This window comes from Cebus imitator, unplaced genomic scaffold (genome assembly GCF_001604975.1).
Source record: "Cebus imitator isolate Cc_AM_T3 unplaced genomic scaffold, Cebus_imitator-1.0 Scaffold762, whole genome shotgun sequence".
In the NCBI taxonomy this organism is placed as follows: domain Eukaryota; kingdom Metazoa; phylum Chordata; class Mammalia; order Primates; family Cebidae; genus Cebus; species Cebus imitator.
The window spans coordinates 299,382-314,219 of record NW_016108077.1 but is presented as its reverse complement, the minus strand read 5'-3'; the positions used below and the strand labels follow the sequence as shown (position 1 = coordinate 314,219).

At 45.6% G+C, this 14,838-nt stretch overlaps 1 protein-coding gene across 7 annotated transcripts in view; it reads left to right on the top strand.

Moving 5' to 3' along the window:
* Positions 1-6,219, top strand: part of SETX (senataxin) — an 85,216-nt gene extending 78,997 nt beyond the window's left edge. For all 7 annotated transcript variants that reach the window (XM_017519638.2, XM_017519635.2, XM_017519637.2 and 4 more), the window contains one exon: positions 2,736-6,219. In XM_017519638.2, the coding sequence (XP_017375127.1) occupies positions 2,736-3,482 (747 nt within the window). In that variant the 3' untranslated portion in view covers positions 3,483-6,219. The remainder of the gene's footprint in view (positions 1-2,735) is intronic.
* The last annotated feature ends 8,619 nt before the right edge of the window (positions 6,220-14,838 follow it).

Sequence of the window (14,838 nt, the reverse complement as noted above, 5' to 3'; positions counted from 1 at the left end):
GCGCCACCATGCCCAGCTAATTTTTTGTATTTTTAGTAGAGACGGGGTTTCACCGTGTTGACCAGGATGGTCTCGATCTCTTGACCTCGTGATCCACCCGCCTTGGCCTCAAAGTGCTGGGATTACAGGCGTGAGCCACCGTGCCTGGCGGCATCTCAGAGTTTTTATATGTCTTGGCAGTGCACCCTGTGTGTGGTTGAGGCTCCTTGTGATTGTGAGGATGGGATGCAGGAGGCAGGACAGTCCAAGGTCTGGGGTTTGGAAGCTTATTCCGTAACCCTTCTCACATTCCCTTTAGACAGTGTTTGGGAGCCCCTGGGTCACACTCCACAACTGTGCAGGCCACTAACCTCCAGCTAATGGCACCAACACAGTCTCCACTCTAGGAAGGCAGTGCTACAAAAAGAGATGGACAGACCTGAACCTAAACATTCCCAGTTTGTCAGCTGGCTCCCTAACTTTTTTTGTTCTTGGGCTTTTTCTTTATTGCTTTGGGGATTTGCTTGTTTTTAATTCTTTAGCCTAGTTTCCCTTATGGAAATGGGATCATCATTAAAGCATTTGGCTTCCTCGGAGAAACCAAGGCTAATAGTGCCTGCTCAGAACTGTTTTTGTGATCTTAGGAATGGATTAAACACCAAGTTTAGGTGTAGTAAACTTAGCAGAAATAGCAAGGCCATCTGCTTCACATATGTGTTTGAACCACAGGCTAAGAATCTCTAGAGATCTGAGTGAGAAAGATAACTGAGCCACAGAGCCTGGTGCTGCCTCCAAAGACCTGTCTGGAATATGACAGTCACCGTGCCAAACATTTTCTTCTAGTCACATGACTTTCTCCAAACTTGAAAAAATCCTGTGAAGTCAGCTTATTACCATAGTTTATCAAATTCAAGAAACCATTAATTGTAATATGCATCACTATTTTATATATTACTATTAGATTATAAACTTTATTTTCACTTAGAACTTCATTGAAAGGGCTCTTTTAAGATTTTAGACAGATTTTTATCATATTCTTATGTATATGTAAAAGAGAAAATACAAGTAAAATAATAGGTTAAGATATTCCTAAAAATATTCCCCTTTGAGAATCTAGCACTGATTAATCATTTCCCAATCCATAGTCATCAGTGTTGTCATTCATCCCTGGTACAACAATGAGGTGGGCAATTTAGCATTTGCTAAGAGTTTCACCATTGCTTCCAGGGTTTTCTTAGAACCCTTGATCTCCAGTGTATAAGGTTTTTTGTGTTTTTGTGTTTTTTTTTTCTTTTTCTGGGACAGAGTCTTACTCTGTCGCCCAGGCTAGAGTGCAGTAGTGCAATCTCAGCTCACTGCAACTTCTGCCTCCTGGGTTCAAGCCATTCTCATGGCTCGGCCTCTCAAGTAGCTGGGATTACAGGTGTGTGCCACCACACTTGGCTAATTTTTGTATTTTTAGTAGAGACGGGTTTCACCATGTTGTCCAGACTGGTCTCGAACTCCTGACCTCAGGTGATCCGCCCACCTCAGCCTCCCAAAGTGTTAGGATTTCGGGCGTGAGCCACTGTGCCCACCCAGTGCATAAGGTTTAATGCTGGTGTTTTCTTGTCTTATCAGAAAATGTCTGTAGAAGGTTTTTAGGCAAGATCTTTAAATGATTTATTGACTAAAAGTCAAAGGGTTATAATTGCCTCATCATGAAATCCCCAAGGATAGGTACGTGGCCAAGAGGCTCCCCAAGCTCAGAAATGGTAAAATGCAAAAGCAATGTGCAACTTTAGAATCCATTAAATAAAATATTACTCCTATTTTACAGATGAGGAAACAGGCTCAGAGAGGTCAAATGACTTGACCAAGGTCGCACAGCAAGTAAATACTGTGTAGCTCCACTGCTTCCCTGACTTACCTTTATGAATAGCACAGGAGCCCCCATGAGAGAGTAGCTCTCCTTTTTCTTCTTCTCTTTCTTGTTTCTAAAGAGACCCAAGTTCTATTGGTTGTAAAGCAGCAGTCTCCTGTTAAAGAAACTCTAGGGAAGACAGGAGAATGCATGTGTTTGGCAACTTTTCTGAGATGCGATTTTATGTCTTAAGCTCCTCTAGAAAACAGGTAGAAAGTGGGATAATATATTTGAAATCTCAGTGGATTAAGATGTTTTAGCCATTTGGGGTTTGGGAGGCCTTTGGAAATCCAACGAAAGCTGTGGGCCTTTTCTAGAACAGTCATGTGCCCTTGGAAGTTTGCTTTCTGAAACCAGCCCTTCCTGTTTGAGAATGTTAGCCGTGCCAAGAGGTGTAGGCAGTGCTCTAGATCACCAGTATCCAAAGGATGGTTCTGTGATCATGGAAATGTCATTAGTTATGGGTGACTGCTGTGTACTTGAAATGTGGCTGATGCAATTCAGGAACTGAATTTTTAATTTTGTTTCATTTTAATTAATTGAAATGTAAATAGTGACATGACGCTCCTAGTGGCCAGTGCAGACCTGCATTGCAGCTGACTGCACTCATGAAAATGGTTGAGGTTCTTCCTTACAGGCTGTGACCAGGTCTTTTTTTTTTTTTTAGAAATGGGACTTTATAATTTTGTAATCAAATGCATTTTTTCCTTTGATCTTGTCTGACGAGTAATGGATCTTGAGAATCTGTTCATACAATAATATGTATTATTCAGAAATGAAAGCTGAAACTCTGTGCCTCCCAAGCAGTGTTTCTTTGGGGTGTAATTATTTTCTCCCTTCTCATTGTTTCAAGGAAAACCAGCATTGGAATCAGCTGATTCAGGATGCTCAGAAGCGTGGCGCCATTATTAAGACCTGTGACAAAAACTATAGACACGATGTAACGAAGATTCTGAAACTCAAGCCTGTGCTGCAGAGAAGTCTCACTCACCCTCCTGCCATAGCCCCAGAGGTGTCCAGGCCACAGGGTGGCTTACCCAGCCCTAAGCTAGACAGTGGATTTGCTAAGACATCTTTTGCTGCCTCTCTATACCACACACCCTCCGACTCCAAGGAAGCTCCTCTCACTGTTATTTCAAAGGACCCTGAAAGACCTCCTGTTCAAGACCAACTTCGGGACCCACGACTGCTGAAGAGGATGGGCGTTGAGGTCAAAGGAGGAATATTCCTATGGGATCCACAACCCTCGAGCCCCCAGCATCCTGGAGTAACACCGCCTGCAGGAGAGCCAGGCTTCCCTGGCGTTCACCAGGACCTGGGTAACGTACTACAGCCCTCTGCTCTAGCGGCTGCTCTGAGCAGCCTCAGACCTCCTGTGCAGGGTGAACCTCCAACTGCCAGCACCGAGGCTTCCACGTGTCAGAGCAAATGTGATGACCCGGATGGGGAGCTCTGTCATAGGAGAGACGCTAGGGCTTTCAGTGAAGGGGAGCAGGAGAACTGTGGTTCTGAGACCCATTATACCAAGAGGAACTCTCGCTGGGACAAGAGGAGACTGGAGAAGGAGGAAAGCAATTCCAAGAAAAGAAAGCTTTTATAGGAAAGCCAGATGCCATGGACTAGCAGCCACAGCATACTGTCAACTGAAGATGACCAGCAGGAGGCCATCTAGATAAGCTTATTTGTTTTTCTTAAGGAGTTTGTGTGCTGTTGGAAAACATGGAGAATGCATCTTTAACACCAGAGCCTCTGGTCATCTTCAGTACTTCCTGTCATTTGCAAAAGCTTTCAGAGGGCATTGTGTATCAGTAATAATGTCCTTGAAGTCAGACTGGAAATGTTGATCTCTTACTCTTCTGTAGACAAGGAGGTCAGCCTGGAGTGAATGTTGTAAAGGTTGAAATGTATATTTGTATAGCAAATAACAAAATTCTTTTAAAATTTAATCTAGTAGACTGCCTTCCTTTCCCCTGTTTAAAATGTTAGACATTTTTCAACAGAACAAACTTTATATTAAAAAGATGGGAGGAGGGCAGGTCCTTTCAACCATTGTTACGGCAAGACAGGTGGATTTAACAGCCTAGTTTGGAATGAGCTGAGTTAGCGCTGGTGGGTGAGAAGTCTCTAGTTCTGTTTACAACAACAACAGCACTGGAGTCTGCTGGGGGACACTTCGGGCAGCACAGTTATGTTAGGTAAAGTCCTGCTGACATGGTGCATTTTTAGATGCAGTACGTTGGCCCCAGGGTATTATATTTCTGTGATGAGCTCCTTTCCTGTTTTAGTATGCACATAGTTCCCTAGCTGAAACTCCTAATCTTCTTGAAAGAGAAGAATATGGAATGAAAGAATAATTCTTGAACTATCATTCAAATGCTCCTAGCATATTGTGAGCTTTGTGTGACTGGTGAGGTACAGACATGGTTGCCAAATGCTAGATGAGCACTGGGTCAGCTGTGGAAGAATCTCCTCAGCTTGCAGATTGTCAGACAGATCTAAGTAGTTGCCCAGAAAGCCTGGGGAGCTGTGTGTTCAACATTTCCAAGGGATTCTGGTCACCAGGCAGCTTGGGAACCACTGGGGCAGGCCAACTAGAATATTTCAGGTGGGAAAGAAGCTCCCGGTTTAAAGGGTAACAAAGAGGAGTTCTGAACTGGGAGGAGAGTTGGCGACTTCCTGTGATCTTAAGAAATCATCTACCTGGTGAAAATACATGCTGTTTAGAGTATCTGATGGGTGTTTTCAGCTACTGTTAGAGGTAATAGTGCTTTTGGTGGTGGTGGGGAGGGGGATTGGCCATGGTGAATCGAGATTGAGGAGGCTCGGGACAAGTGAGCGGCTGCCTGATTTTGTCCAATTTTCTAAACATCCACACTGAATTTGGAGTCTCCTAAACATGAGACTGTATAGTTGATAGTTGTAGTAACTAGGGGTCTGCAGTGAATGCTCTGCAGCCCCTTACCTCATTTGGGGGTAGGCAAATAGCTGAAGATTCATGTGCACTATTTGACATTTTCCTTATCATCTGCTTTTTAAGCAAAAGAGGATTTTGTGTTAGAAATTCTACTTGAGCAGATTATAAAGAGCTTTTGGTTGTCAAAAGTTTGAACATTCTATTTCATTACCTGTGTCCCTCTCGCTGGTGTCTGGACATCTGACTAATGTCAACTGAACATTTCTGAAACCCAGGGAACAGGTAACTGCTTAGTCCCCACAGTCAGCCTCTGCTTCCTGTTTGGCGGTGGGGAGTTTGTCTTTGGCCATGCAGCGTGCGAAAGTTCAGGACGGGCAGGGACAGCCCCACTCTGTCTGGGTCTGGGGCTCCTATCAGCCTTTTCCATGTGCCTTTGGGAAGAAATCTCAATGTTACTTTATTTTTCTGTTATCTTGGTGAAGTGCCCGTTTTAGCAGAACACTTGTAGTGTGACCACTTAGGGAATGTGCAAACCCCTAAACTTCTACAGGGAGTCGTGGCTCAGGATGTCTCCACACTGCTTATGCTAATATTACTAACTCGTGATTTGAGAAATAAGTTTTTTCTAAAATGCATATTTCACTGCCACACACTGAACAATACTATTTCCGGTTATGTTTGATGCCTGTTCTTACATTGTGCTCACTTGTTGGTTGCCCTCTCACCGCATCTGATTATGCAAGGATTAGTAGAACAACTTCACCCTTTCAAAAAACGAGCCTGTGTCCTGTGATGGCCTCTCACAGAGGAATGCAGTTGTACCTGACATTACTTTTGAAACTTCACTTGTTCCAGTTGGTACAAGAATTTGCCGAAATTATCTCATATGTTTACTGTGGTCCCTCTCGATGTGGCTGTCAGCGCAGCATTGTTGAACAGTGTTGTTCTTTTTACAAGGTGCAAAGTGTGGCTTTTGGCACCTTTCTTCATCTTTGCCATGGCATTAGAAGAAAGTGCCCTTTCTTTCAATATTCATTATTTCAACATGAATATATGCTACTTAAAAACTTGTTTTCGTTGTATATAATTTGCCTTGGATTTATTGTGCACTTTGTTGAGTTATGTTTTTGTGAATTATCAGGAGTAAATTTGACAAGTACATGTGAATAACCTGTAAATGAATTTTATAACAAAAATGTACTGAACTATTTTTTAAAGTTGTGCAGATTAGCAATCTGTTGCTATAGCTTTGACTCTTTCTATGCTGTGAATTCATAGCTGGGATTTGGCCAACAGTAGCCCTGTTGTCTTTGTTAAACCCTAAATTTTAAGAGGAAATGGCAGAATTAAAAGCAGAAACGAGAAGACAGACATGGATTAGAAATTATGTATTACTGAAGTAAACTCCAAGGTACTAACATAATTCATTTAGCCTGCCATTTGGTTTGCTTTATGGTGAAATTACTTGGTGGGGATTTGTGTAATTCAGATATAAAAAGTTTTAGTATCCAGCCCGGCCCTCCTCCTCCCCAGCTGCTTTTGGAATCTTCTCCGTACGGTAATGAGGTGCATTGAGGCAGCTGTGGTGTCAGGTACAGACTGAAGTTTGGTCCAACAGAAGTACATGCTCACCATTAGGCTGGAATTGGGAAGGACGTGAAATAGGAGAACAGATGAACAATGACCCATGAAAGGAGCTCCCAGAGGCACTGGTGGAGGGACAGGGTATAATTGCCCTGGTCAGGGGTAATTGCTGATGGTTATAGAGTGGAACACACTTTATAAAAGCAATAACTTCCGGAAATGTAGTCAGCTTCCCCACGCTTGTGCCTGTTAAAAGGCACTTGACCTCAGCCTCCGTGTCTCATTCTGTACCCAGAGCATGTGCACGCAGCCCACTTGGCCTGCTTGGCTCGTTCAGTATGCATATACAAATGACCAGGGAGGGTGAAATGGTGTGTTTGGGAGTTACTGGAAATAATAAATTTGCCAAATGACCAGGCGAGAAATGAGTGCTGCATGGTAGTCATTCATGGAATTTGTTAACTGCAGCAGCCTTCGCAATGGTTTTTCAAGTCACCAGACATCTCTCTCGTGATACGTCCACCACGCGCAGTTCCTGGGTTTCACCATTCATTGTTTAAGGAATAAATAATTCAGGGAGGAAACTAAAATTTAGCCTCAGCTTAAATAGAATTGATAGTGTTGTACAGCACCACAAAGGCAGTTTCTGTACACAAGGGATCCCTCCATGACTCAAAAGACCTGAGTTATTGTCACCGTGTCCTGTACAGAAGGAGTTTGCCAAGTCAAGTGGCAGAGATGGCATTTGTAGTTTGGGTGTTTGGAACCGCGGGAGGAGGAACTCTGCGTTGCTGTCCTGTCAGCTCAGCAGACACAGTTGCCTTTGTTTTCAAGCAGCATCACCACAGAATTGTCAGGTTGGGAGTTTTCAACCTTAGGGATGCACAATGCGCTCACCTGGGGAGCTTTTTAAAAAGTCTGGTTGCCCAGGTCCATCCTAGCATTGCTGATTTAGTGGTTTTGGGATGCAGCCCTTCGTATTTTTGTGGTTTTTGTTGTTATTTTATTTTTTGTGAGATGGAGTTTTGCTCTGTCACCTGGGCTGAAGTGTAGTGACGCAATCTCAGCTCACTGCAACCTGCGCCTCCTGGGTTCAAGCAATTCTCCTGCCTCAGCCTCCCAAGTAGCTGGGAGCGCAGGCGCCCACCACCACACCCAGCTAATTTTTGTATTTTTAGTAGAGGTAGGGTTTTGCCATGTTGGCCAGGCTGGTCTCAAACTCCTGACATCAGGTGAGCCACCTGCCTTGGCCTCCCAAAGTACTGAGATCACAGACATGAGCCATTGTGCCAGACCAGGCCCTTGGTTTTTTAACCTTTTTTTTTTTTTTTTTTTTTTTTAAGTTTTTAGGCCAGGCATGGTGACTCACACCTTTAATCCCAGCACTTTGGGAGGCCGAGGTGGGTGGATCACCTGAGGTCAGGAGTTTGAGACCATCCTGACCAACAAGGTGAAACCCCATCTCTACTAAAAATGCAAAAATTAGCTGGTTGTGGTGGCGGGTACCTGTAGGGAGACAGAGACAGGAGAATCGCTTGAACCCTGGAGGCAGAGGTTACAGTGACCAGAGATTGCACCACTGCACTCCAGCCTGGGCATGAAGTGAGACCCTGCCCCCCTCCCAAAAATTTTTTTTTCATCTGATTGCAATTGCTTTTTTTTTTTTTTTTTAACTCAGGTTTTAAAAAAAATCACTCCCAGGTCATTCCATTGAGCAACCAGCATGGGAGCCTGGCTCTTTTAAGGTCAGGAGGAAAGAGAAACCCCAGGAGCCCAGAAGGGATCATGTGTTCCTTCTTCAGCACCTCATCTCCGGGTGCCCTGGACGAGGTGTTCAGAAGAGAGGTTTCCAAGGGCAGCAGAGCAGGGCCAAGAGAAGGTAAATAAAACAGCTCAGGTGACTCCTGACACCATTGGAAGGGAGAAGGGAGGAGGCTCCTCAAGTCTAGGAAGAGCTGGCATGATGAATCAGTGTGGCCAATGAGGTCTCAGGCCATCAGTCTTGAGATGTTCTCCGGCCCCCAGCAATGAGATGCCAGAATAGCTGCTCCCTAAGCAAGACAATGCAGTGCTAGCGCTGAGTTCAAGGAACCCATGGTGCACAGAGTGAGTGCTTGTCTGCAAGGCTTCTGCTCTCCCTGTGCCTCATCTCAGCTCTCCCATAAAGCCCATGATGTACACACTATCATTCCCATTGCACAGATTTTAAAACAGGGTTACATCAGTGAAATGGTTTGCTGAGGATGAGCTAGCTAAGAACTAGCAAAGCTGCAGTTCCTAACTCAGTTCTTGTTACCTAAAAACCCTTGCTTATAGTTGTTACAGTAAGTACCCAAGCAAGACAGAATGCCAAGCTGGCCATGCTGCTACAGAAACAGGCCTTCAGGGGGTGGGCAGATGGGGTTACCTGGAAAGGAAGCTGGAGATTGCCGTAGTGCCACCACTGGCATTGGCCATGGGCCATTCATGGCCTCCGCGGGTTGCCCTTTCTTTGCCTGAAAATAGTAGTTGGGGTTTGAGTTCTCTTCTGATTTTTTTTCACCAATAACTTCCAAAATTCCAGTCCTTCTCGGGGGTTCTGGAAAGGAAGGGACAAGAGTGTAGTGGGTTTATAATTTGTCAACCTCAGCAGGATCCATTGCTAAAACTCCTATATTTTCCTTTAGAGTGGGCCACAGGAGACATTGTGAGATTTGGAAGCCAGAAATGCAGCAGCCCTATTCTCATGCTCGGGAAGTTGCCACAGGGACACCAGGCACTACTGTGGCAGCTCCTGGCTATTGTCATGTATCTGCAGGCCTGTTAGCATGGGGCAGCAGCCAGGCCTGCAGCTAGGGCTCCTTCCTGCCAAAGGGGTGTCTGACTCTCCTTGCTCTCCCCACCTTACACCCATTTTCTTTTCTCAATTACCCACCCACAGCCTCCCAGCTTCAGCATCAGACTTGTCCCATTGCCCTCCCATTTTGATTTGACGGTCATCATATATATTATAGCTACATACATTTTTAAGTTCATAATATATAAACATAATTTTTGTGCTCAACAGTCATACAGATTTTAAAAGGAAAAAATATATATATTTACCCAGCTATTTAACATGTCTGTAGATTTTCTGTTATTCCTGGTGTTCCCAGTTGCCTTCTGGAATCATTTCCCGTCAGCCAGAAGTATGTATTTTAGAGGGAGTCTGCTGTCAATGAATCTTCTTAGTTTTCCTTCATCTGAGAATGTTCTTTATGCCCCCTTGTCCAAAATATTCCTTAAGGAATATTTTGCTGGATATACATTTCTGGGTTGACAGTGCTTTTCTCTCAGTACTTTAAAGGTGTTGCCCCCTGTCTTCTGTTCCCACCATTCCTGATGAGAAATCCAGTCAATCAAATAATTATTCCCCTGTGCTGTGGACTGAGTGTTTGCATTTGCCCAAAATTCCTATGTTCAAAGTTAATCCCCAACGCAATAATAGTGAGAGGTAGGACTCAGCATATTCTGCCTGTTTTAAACCAGCTACTACATCTGCATAAATCCCCAGTGGGGACTCTGTAGAGGGGCTGCAATCACTCATTTCCCCTCCACCCCACCCTAGTAGAGGTTATCTGTGGGGGCTCTGCCCCTGTGACAGGCTTCTGCCTGGACACCCAGGCTTTTCCATACATCCTCTGAAATCTAGGTGGAGGCCTCCTAACTCTTGCACTCTGTATATCTACATGCTTAATTAACATCACATGGAAGGCTTCTAGGCTTACTGTGGCTTGTCTCTGACTTGTGCTTTTCAGAGTGATGGCATGAGGCCAGGCATGGTGGCTCGCACTTGTAATCCCAGCAATTTGGGAGACTGAGGCAAGTGGATCGCTTGAGGTCAGGAGTTTGAGACCAGCCTGGCCAACATAGCAAAACCCTGTCTCTACCAAAAATACAAAAATTAGCTGGGCATGGTGGCACATGCCTGTAATTCCAGCTACTCAGGAGGCTTAGGCATGAAAATCGCTTGAACCCAGGAGGCGAAGGTTGCAGTAGGCCAAGATTACACCACTGCACTCCAGCCTGGGTGACAGAGCAAGGCTCTGTCTTAAAAAAAATAAAAAATAAAAGAAAAAAGTGGTGGCATGAGCAGTTTCTGTGGCCCTTTGAGCTGAGGCTGTAGCCAGAGCAGCCAGAATACAGGGAGTAGCGTCCTGAGGCTGTGCAGAGCAGCAGGGCCCTGGGCCTTGTCCATGAAACCATTCTTTCTTCCTAGGTCTCTGGTAGAAGGAAGGCCTCTGAAATGCCTTCAAGGCCTTTTTTGCACTGGCTTGGCTAATGGCACTTGGCTCCCTTTTAGTTATGCCCATTTCTCTAGTAAATGGTTGCTTCACAGCGTGCTTAAATTCCTCTCCCAAAAGAGCTTTTTCTTTCTCTGGCACACAGCCAGGCCACAAATCTTCCAAACTTTTACACCAAGCTTTCTGTTTAAATTTCAACTTTATTTCTTTGCCCCCACATTGAAGCATGGGCTGTTAGAAGCAGCCAAGCCACATCGCAGACGCTTTGCTGCTTAGAAATTTTCTCTGCCAGATACCCTCACCATTCTCCAGGTCAAACTTCCCCAGAGACTGTGGGCACGGACAGAATGCAGACAAGCTCCTTGCTAAGGCATAACATGCGTGACCTTTGCTCAGGTTCCCAGTAAGTTCCTTATTTCCGTCTGAGACCTTGGCAGCCTGGACTTCACTGCCTGTAACACTATCAGCACTTTGGTTACAACAATTTAACTGGTCTCTATAAAGTTCCAAACTTTCCCTCATCTTCCTGTCTTCTTCTGAGCACTCCAAACTCTTCCAACTCTGCCTGTTACCCAGTTCCAAAGTCACTTCCACATTTTCAGGTATTTTATAGTAATGCCCCACTGCTGGTACCAATTTTCTGTATTAGGCAATTCTTGCTGCTGTAAAGAAATACCTGAGATGGGGTAATTTATAAGGAAGAGAGGTTTAATTGTCCCATGGTTCTGCCGGCTGTAAGGAAGCATAGCACCAACATCACTTGGCTTCTGGGGAGGCCTCAGGGAGCTTTTACTCATGATGGAAGGTGAAGCAGGAGTGAGAGAGGAAGAGAGAGAGGTGACGGAGAGGTGCTACACACTTTTAAATGACCAGATCTCGTGAGAACTCACAAAGACAGCACCAAGCCATGAGGGATCCACCCCCATGATCCAAACACCCCCCACCAGGACCCACCTCCAGCACTGAAGATGATGATCCACCATGAGATTTGGGTGGGGACAAACGTTCAAACTATACCATTCCACCCCTGCCTCCTCAAATCTCACGTCCCTCTCACATTGCAAAATACAAATATACCTTCCCAATAGTCCCCCAAAGTCTTAATTAATTTCGTCATTAACTCTAAAGTCCAAAGTCTCATTCAAGACAAATCCCTTCCACCTATAGCATGTAAAATCAAAAGCAAGTTATTTACCTCCAAGATACAATGGGGGTATAGGCACTGGGTAAATATTGCCATTTGAAAATGGAGAAAGCCATAAGAAAAGGGCTGCAGGTCCCATGTGAGTTCAAAACCCAGCAAGGCAGTCATGAAATCGCAAAGCTCCAAAATAATCTCCCTTGACTCTATGCCCCACATCCAGGGCACACTGGTATGAGGGATGGGCTTCCAAGGCCTGGGACAGCTGTGGCTGTGCAGCATTCATCCCCTATTGCTGCTGTCACAGGTTGTTGAGTGCCTGTGGCTTTTCCAGGAGAAGGTGCAAGCTGTCAGTGTATTTGCTGTTCTGGGGTCTGGAGAGTGGTGGCCCCCTTCTCACAGCTCCACTAGGCAGTGCCCCAATGGAAACCCCACATTTCCCCTCCACCCTGCCCTAGTAGAGGTTCTCTGCGACGACGCTGCCCCTGAAGCTGGCTTCTGCCCGGACACTCAGACTTTTCCATATATCCTCTGAAATCTAGGTGGAGTGAGCCAAGCCTCCTTAACTCTTACACTCTGTGCACCACAGGCTTAACACCACTTGGAAGAGGCCAAGGCTTATAGCTTGCAACCTCTGAACCAGTGTCCTGAGCTATAGCTGGGATCCTCTGAGCCAAGGCTGGAGTTGGAGTGGCCTGGATGTGGGGAGTGGGATCTCAAGGCTACTAAGGTGACAAGGCTACTCTGGGCCAAGCCCATGAAAAGCCATTCTTCTCTCCTAGGCTTCTGGGCCTGTAATGGGAGGGGCTGCCGAGAAGGTCTTGGAAATGTCTTTCAGGCCTTTTCTCCACTGACTTGGCTATTACCACTTGGATCCATTTTAGTTTTGCAAATACCTCTAGCAAGCGGTTGCTCTAGAACCTGCTTGAATTCCTCTCTTGAACAAGGTTTTTCTTTCTTTGCCAGATGGCTAGACTGCACATTTTCCAAACTTGTATGCTTTGCTTCATTTTTAAATATAAATTCCAACTCTGAGTCATTTCTTTGCTCCTGCATCTGAGCATAGGTTGTTGGAAGCAGCCACACCCCTTCTTAAACACTTTGCTGCTCAGCAATTTCTTCCACCAGATACCCCAGATCATCACTCTCAAATTCAAATTCCTACAGATCTCTAAAGCATGGATACAATTCTGCCAAGTTCTTTGCTAAGGCGTAACAAGAATGACCTGTGCTTCAGTTCCTAGTAAGTTTCTCATTTCCATCTGAGATCTTGGGAGCCTGGACTTCACTGTCTATACCACTATCAGTATTGGGGTTACAACCATTTAACCCATCTCTAAGAAGTTCCAAACTTTCCTTCACCTTCCTCTCTTCTTCTCAGCCCTCCAAACTCTTCCAGCCTCTGCCTGTTACCCAATTCCAAAGCTGCTTCTGCATTTTCATGTATTGTTCTAGAAATGTCCCAGTCCTTGATACCAATTTTCTGTATTAGGTCATTCTTGCATTGCTATATAGAAATACTGAGACTGAGTCATTTATAAGAAAAAAGGGTGATTTGGCTCACATACTAGCGACTGTAGAGGAAACATAGCACTGGCATCTGCTTCTGGGGAGGCCTCAGGAAGCTTACAATCATGACAGAAGAGGAAGGAGGAGCAGGCATCTCACACGGCAGAGCCAGAGCAAGGGAGAGAGTAGGGGGAGGTGCTACGCACTTTTAAAGAACCAGATCTCATGAGAACTCACCATGGTGAGGACAGCACCTTGAAACGTGAGGGATCCGCCCCCCTGATCCAAACACCTCCCACAAACACTAAATGTGGCAGTGACAGATCACGAAGAAGCAAACTCCTCCTGTTCGTGGACAGCAGGTGGGAGCCAGTGCTCTTACATTTTTTTTTTTTTTTTTTTTTGAGACAAGAGTTTCACTCTTGTTGCCCAGGCTAGAGTGCAATGGCATGATCTTGGCTCATCACAACCTCCATCTCCTGGGTTCAAGCGATTCTCCTGCCTTAGCCTCCTGAGTAGTTGGGATTACAGGCACCCGCCACCACACCCTGCTAATTTTTGCATTTTTAGTACAGACGGGGTTTCACTGTGTTGGCCAGGCTAGTCTCGAACTCCTGACCTCGTGATCCACCCGCCTCAGTCTCCGAAAATGCTGGGATTACAGGCGTGAGCCAGCATGCCCAGCAGATCTTTTACTTTTTAAGGGAATAAATGAAGAAAAACAGACACAATTGGAGCCCCGTGGCATGCTCCCTCCCCCTCTCCCTTTGCAGAAGTGACAGGAGCCTGAGACATCACTGCATATGTGCTCGGCCATCACGTTCGCTTTGCGTGTTTTTAGCTCTCATATGAAAAGTGTTATACTGCGTCCCCATTTCTGTGACATGGATTTTTCCACTCAGCGTTGTGTTTTAAAATTTGTCCATCAGGATTCATATGGCTCTGATGTGGTTCTCAGTTGGGAATTCTCCCTCAGGGGGACATTTGACAATGTGTTATGATATCTGGTCACAGCGGGAGGATGCTGTAGCATCTCGTGGTAGAGGCCAGGGGTGCTGCTGAGCATCCTTTGATGTGGAGGACGGTCCCCACAACAGGGTTATCCAGTCCCAAGTGCCAGCCCGGCTCCGGGTGAGGATTCCTCTCCAGTCCGCTCGTTGGAAGTGCTAGAGAATGTTCCAGCATGGGAGCGGGCCGCACATCCAACTTCTCGGTCCCGGGCATTTGGGTTGTTTTCATTTTTCACTATTTTACTACTTTGGTAATCACTCTTGGCCAGGCATGGTGGCTCACACCTATAATTCCAGCACTTTGGGAGGCCGAGGCAGGCAGATCACAAGGTCAGGAGTTCAAGACCAGCCTGGCCAATATGGTGAAACCCTATCTCTACTAAAAATAGAAAAATTAGCTGGACATGGTGGCGGATGCTTGTAATCTCAGCTACTTGGGAGGCTGAGGCAGGAGAATCGCTTGAACCTGGGAGGCAGAGGTTGCAGTGAGCCAAGATAGCGACATTGCCCTCCAGCCTGGAGGACAGAGCGAAGCT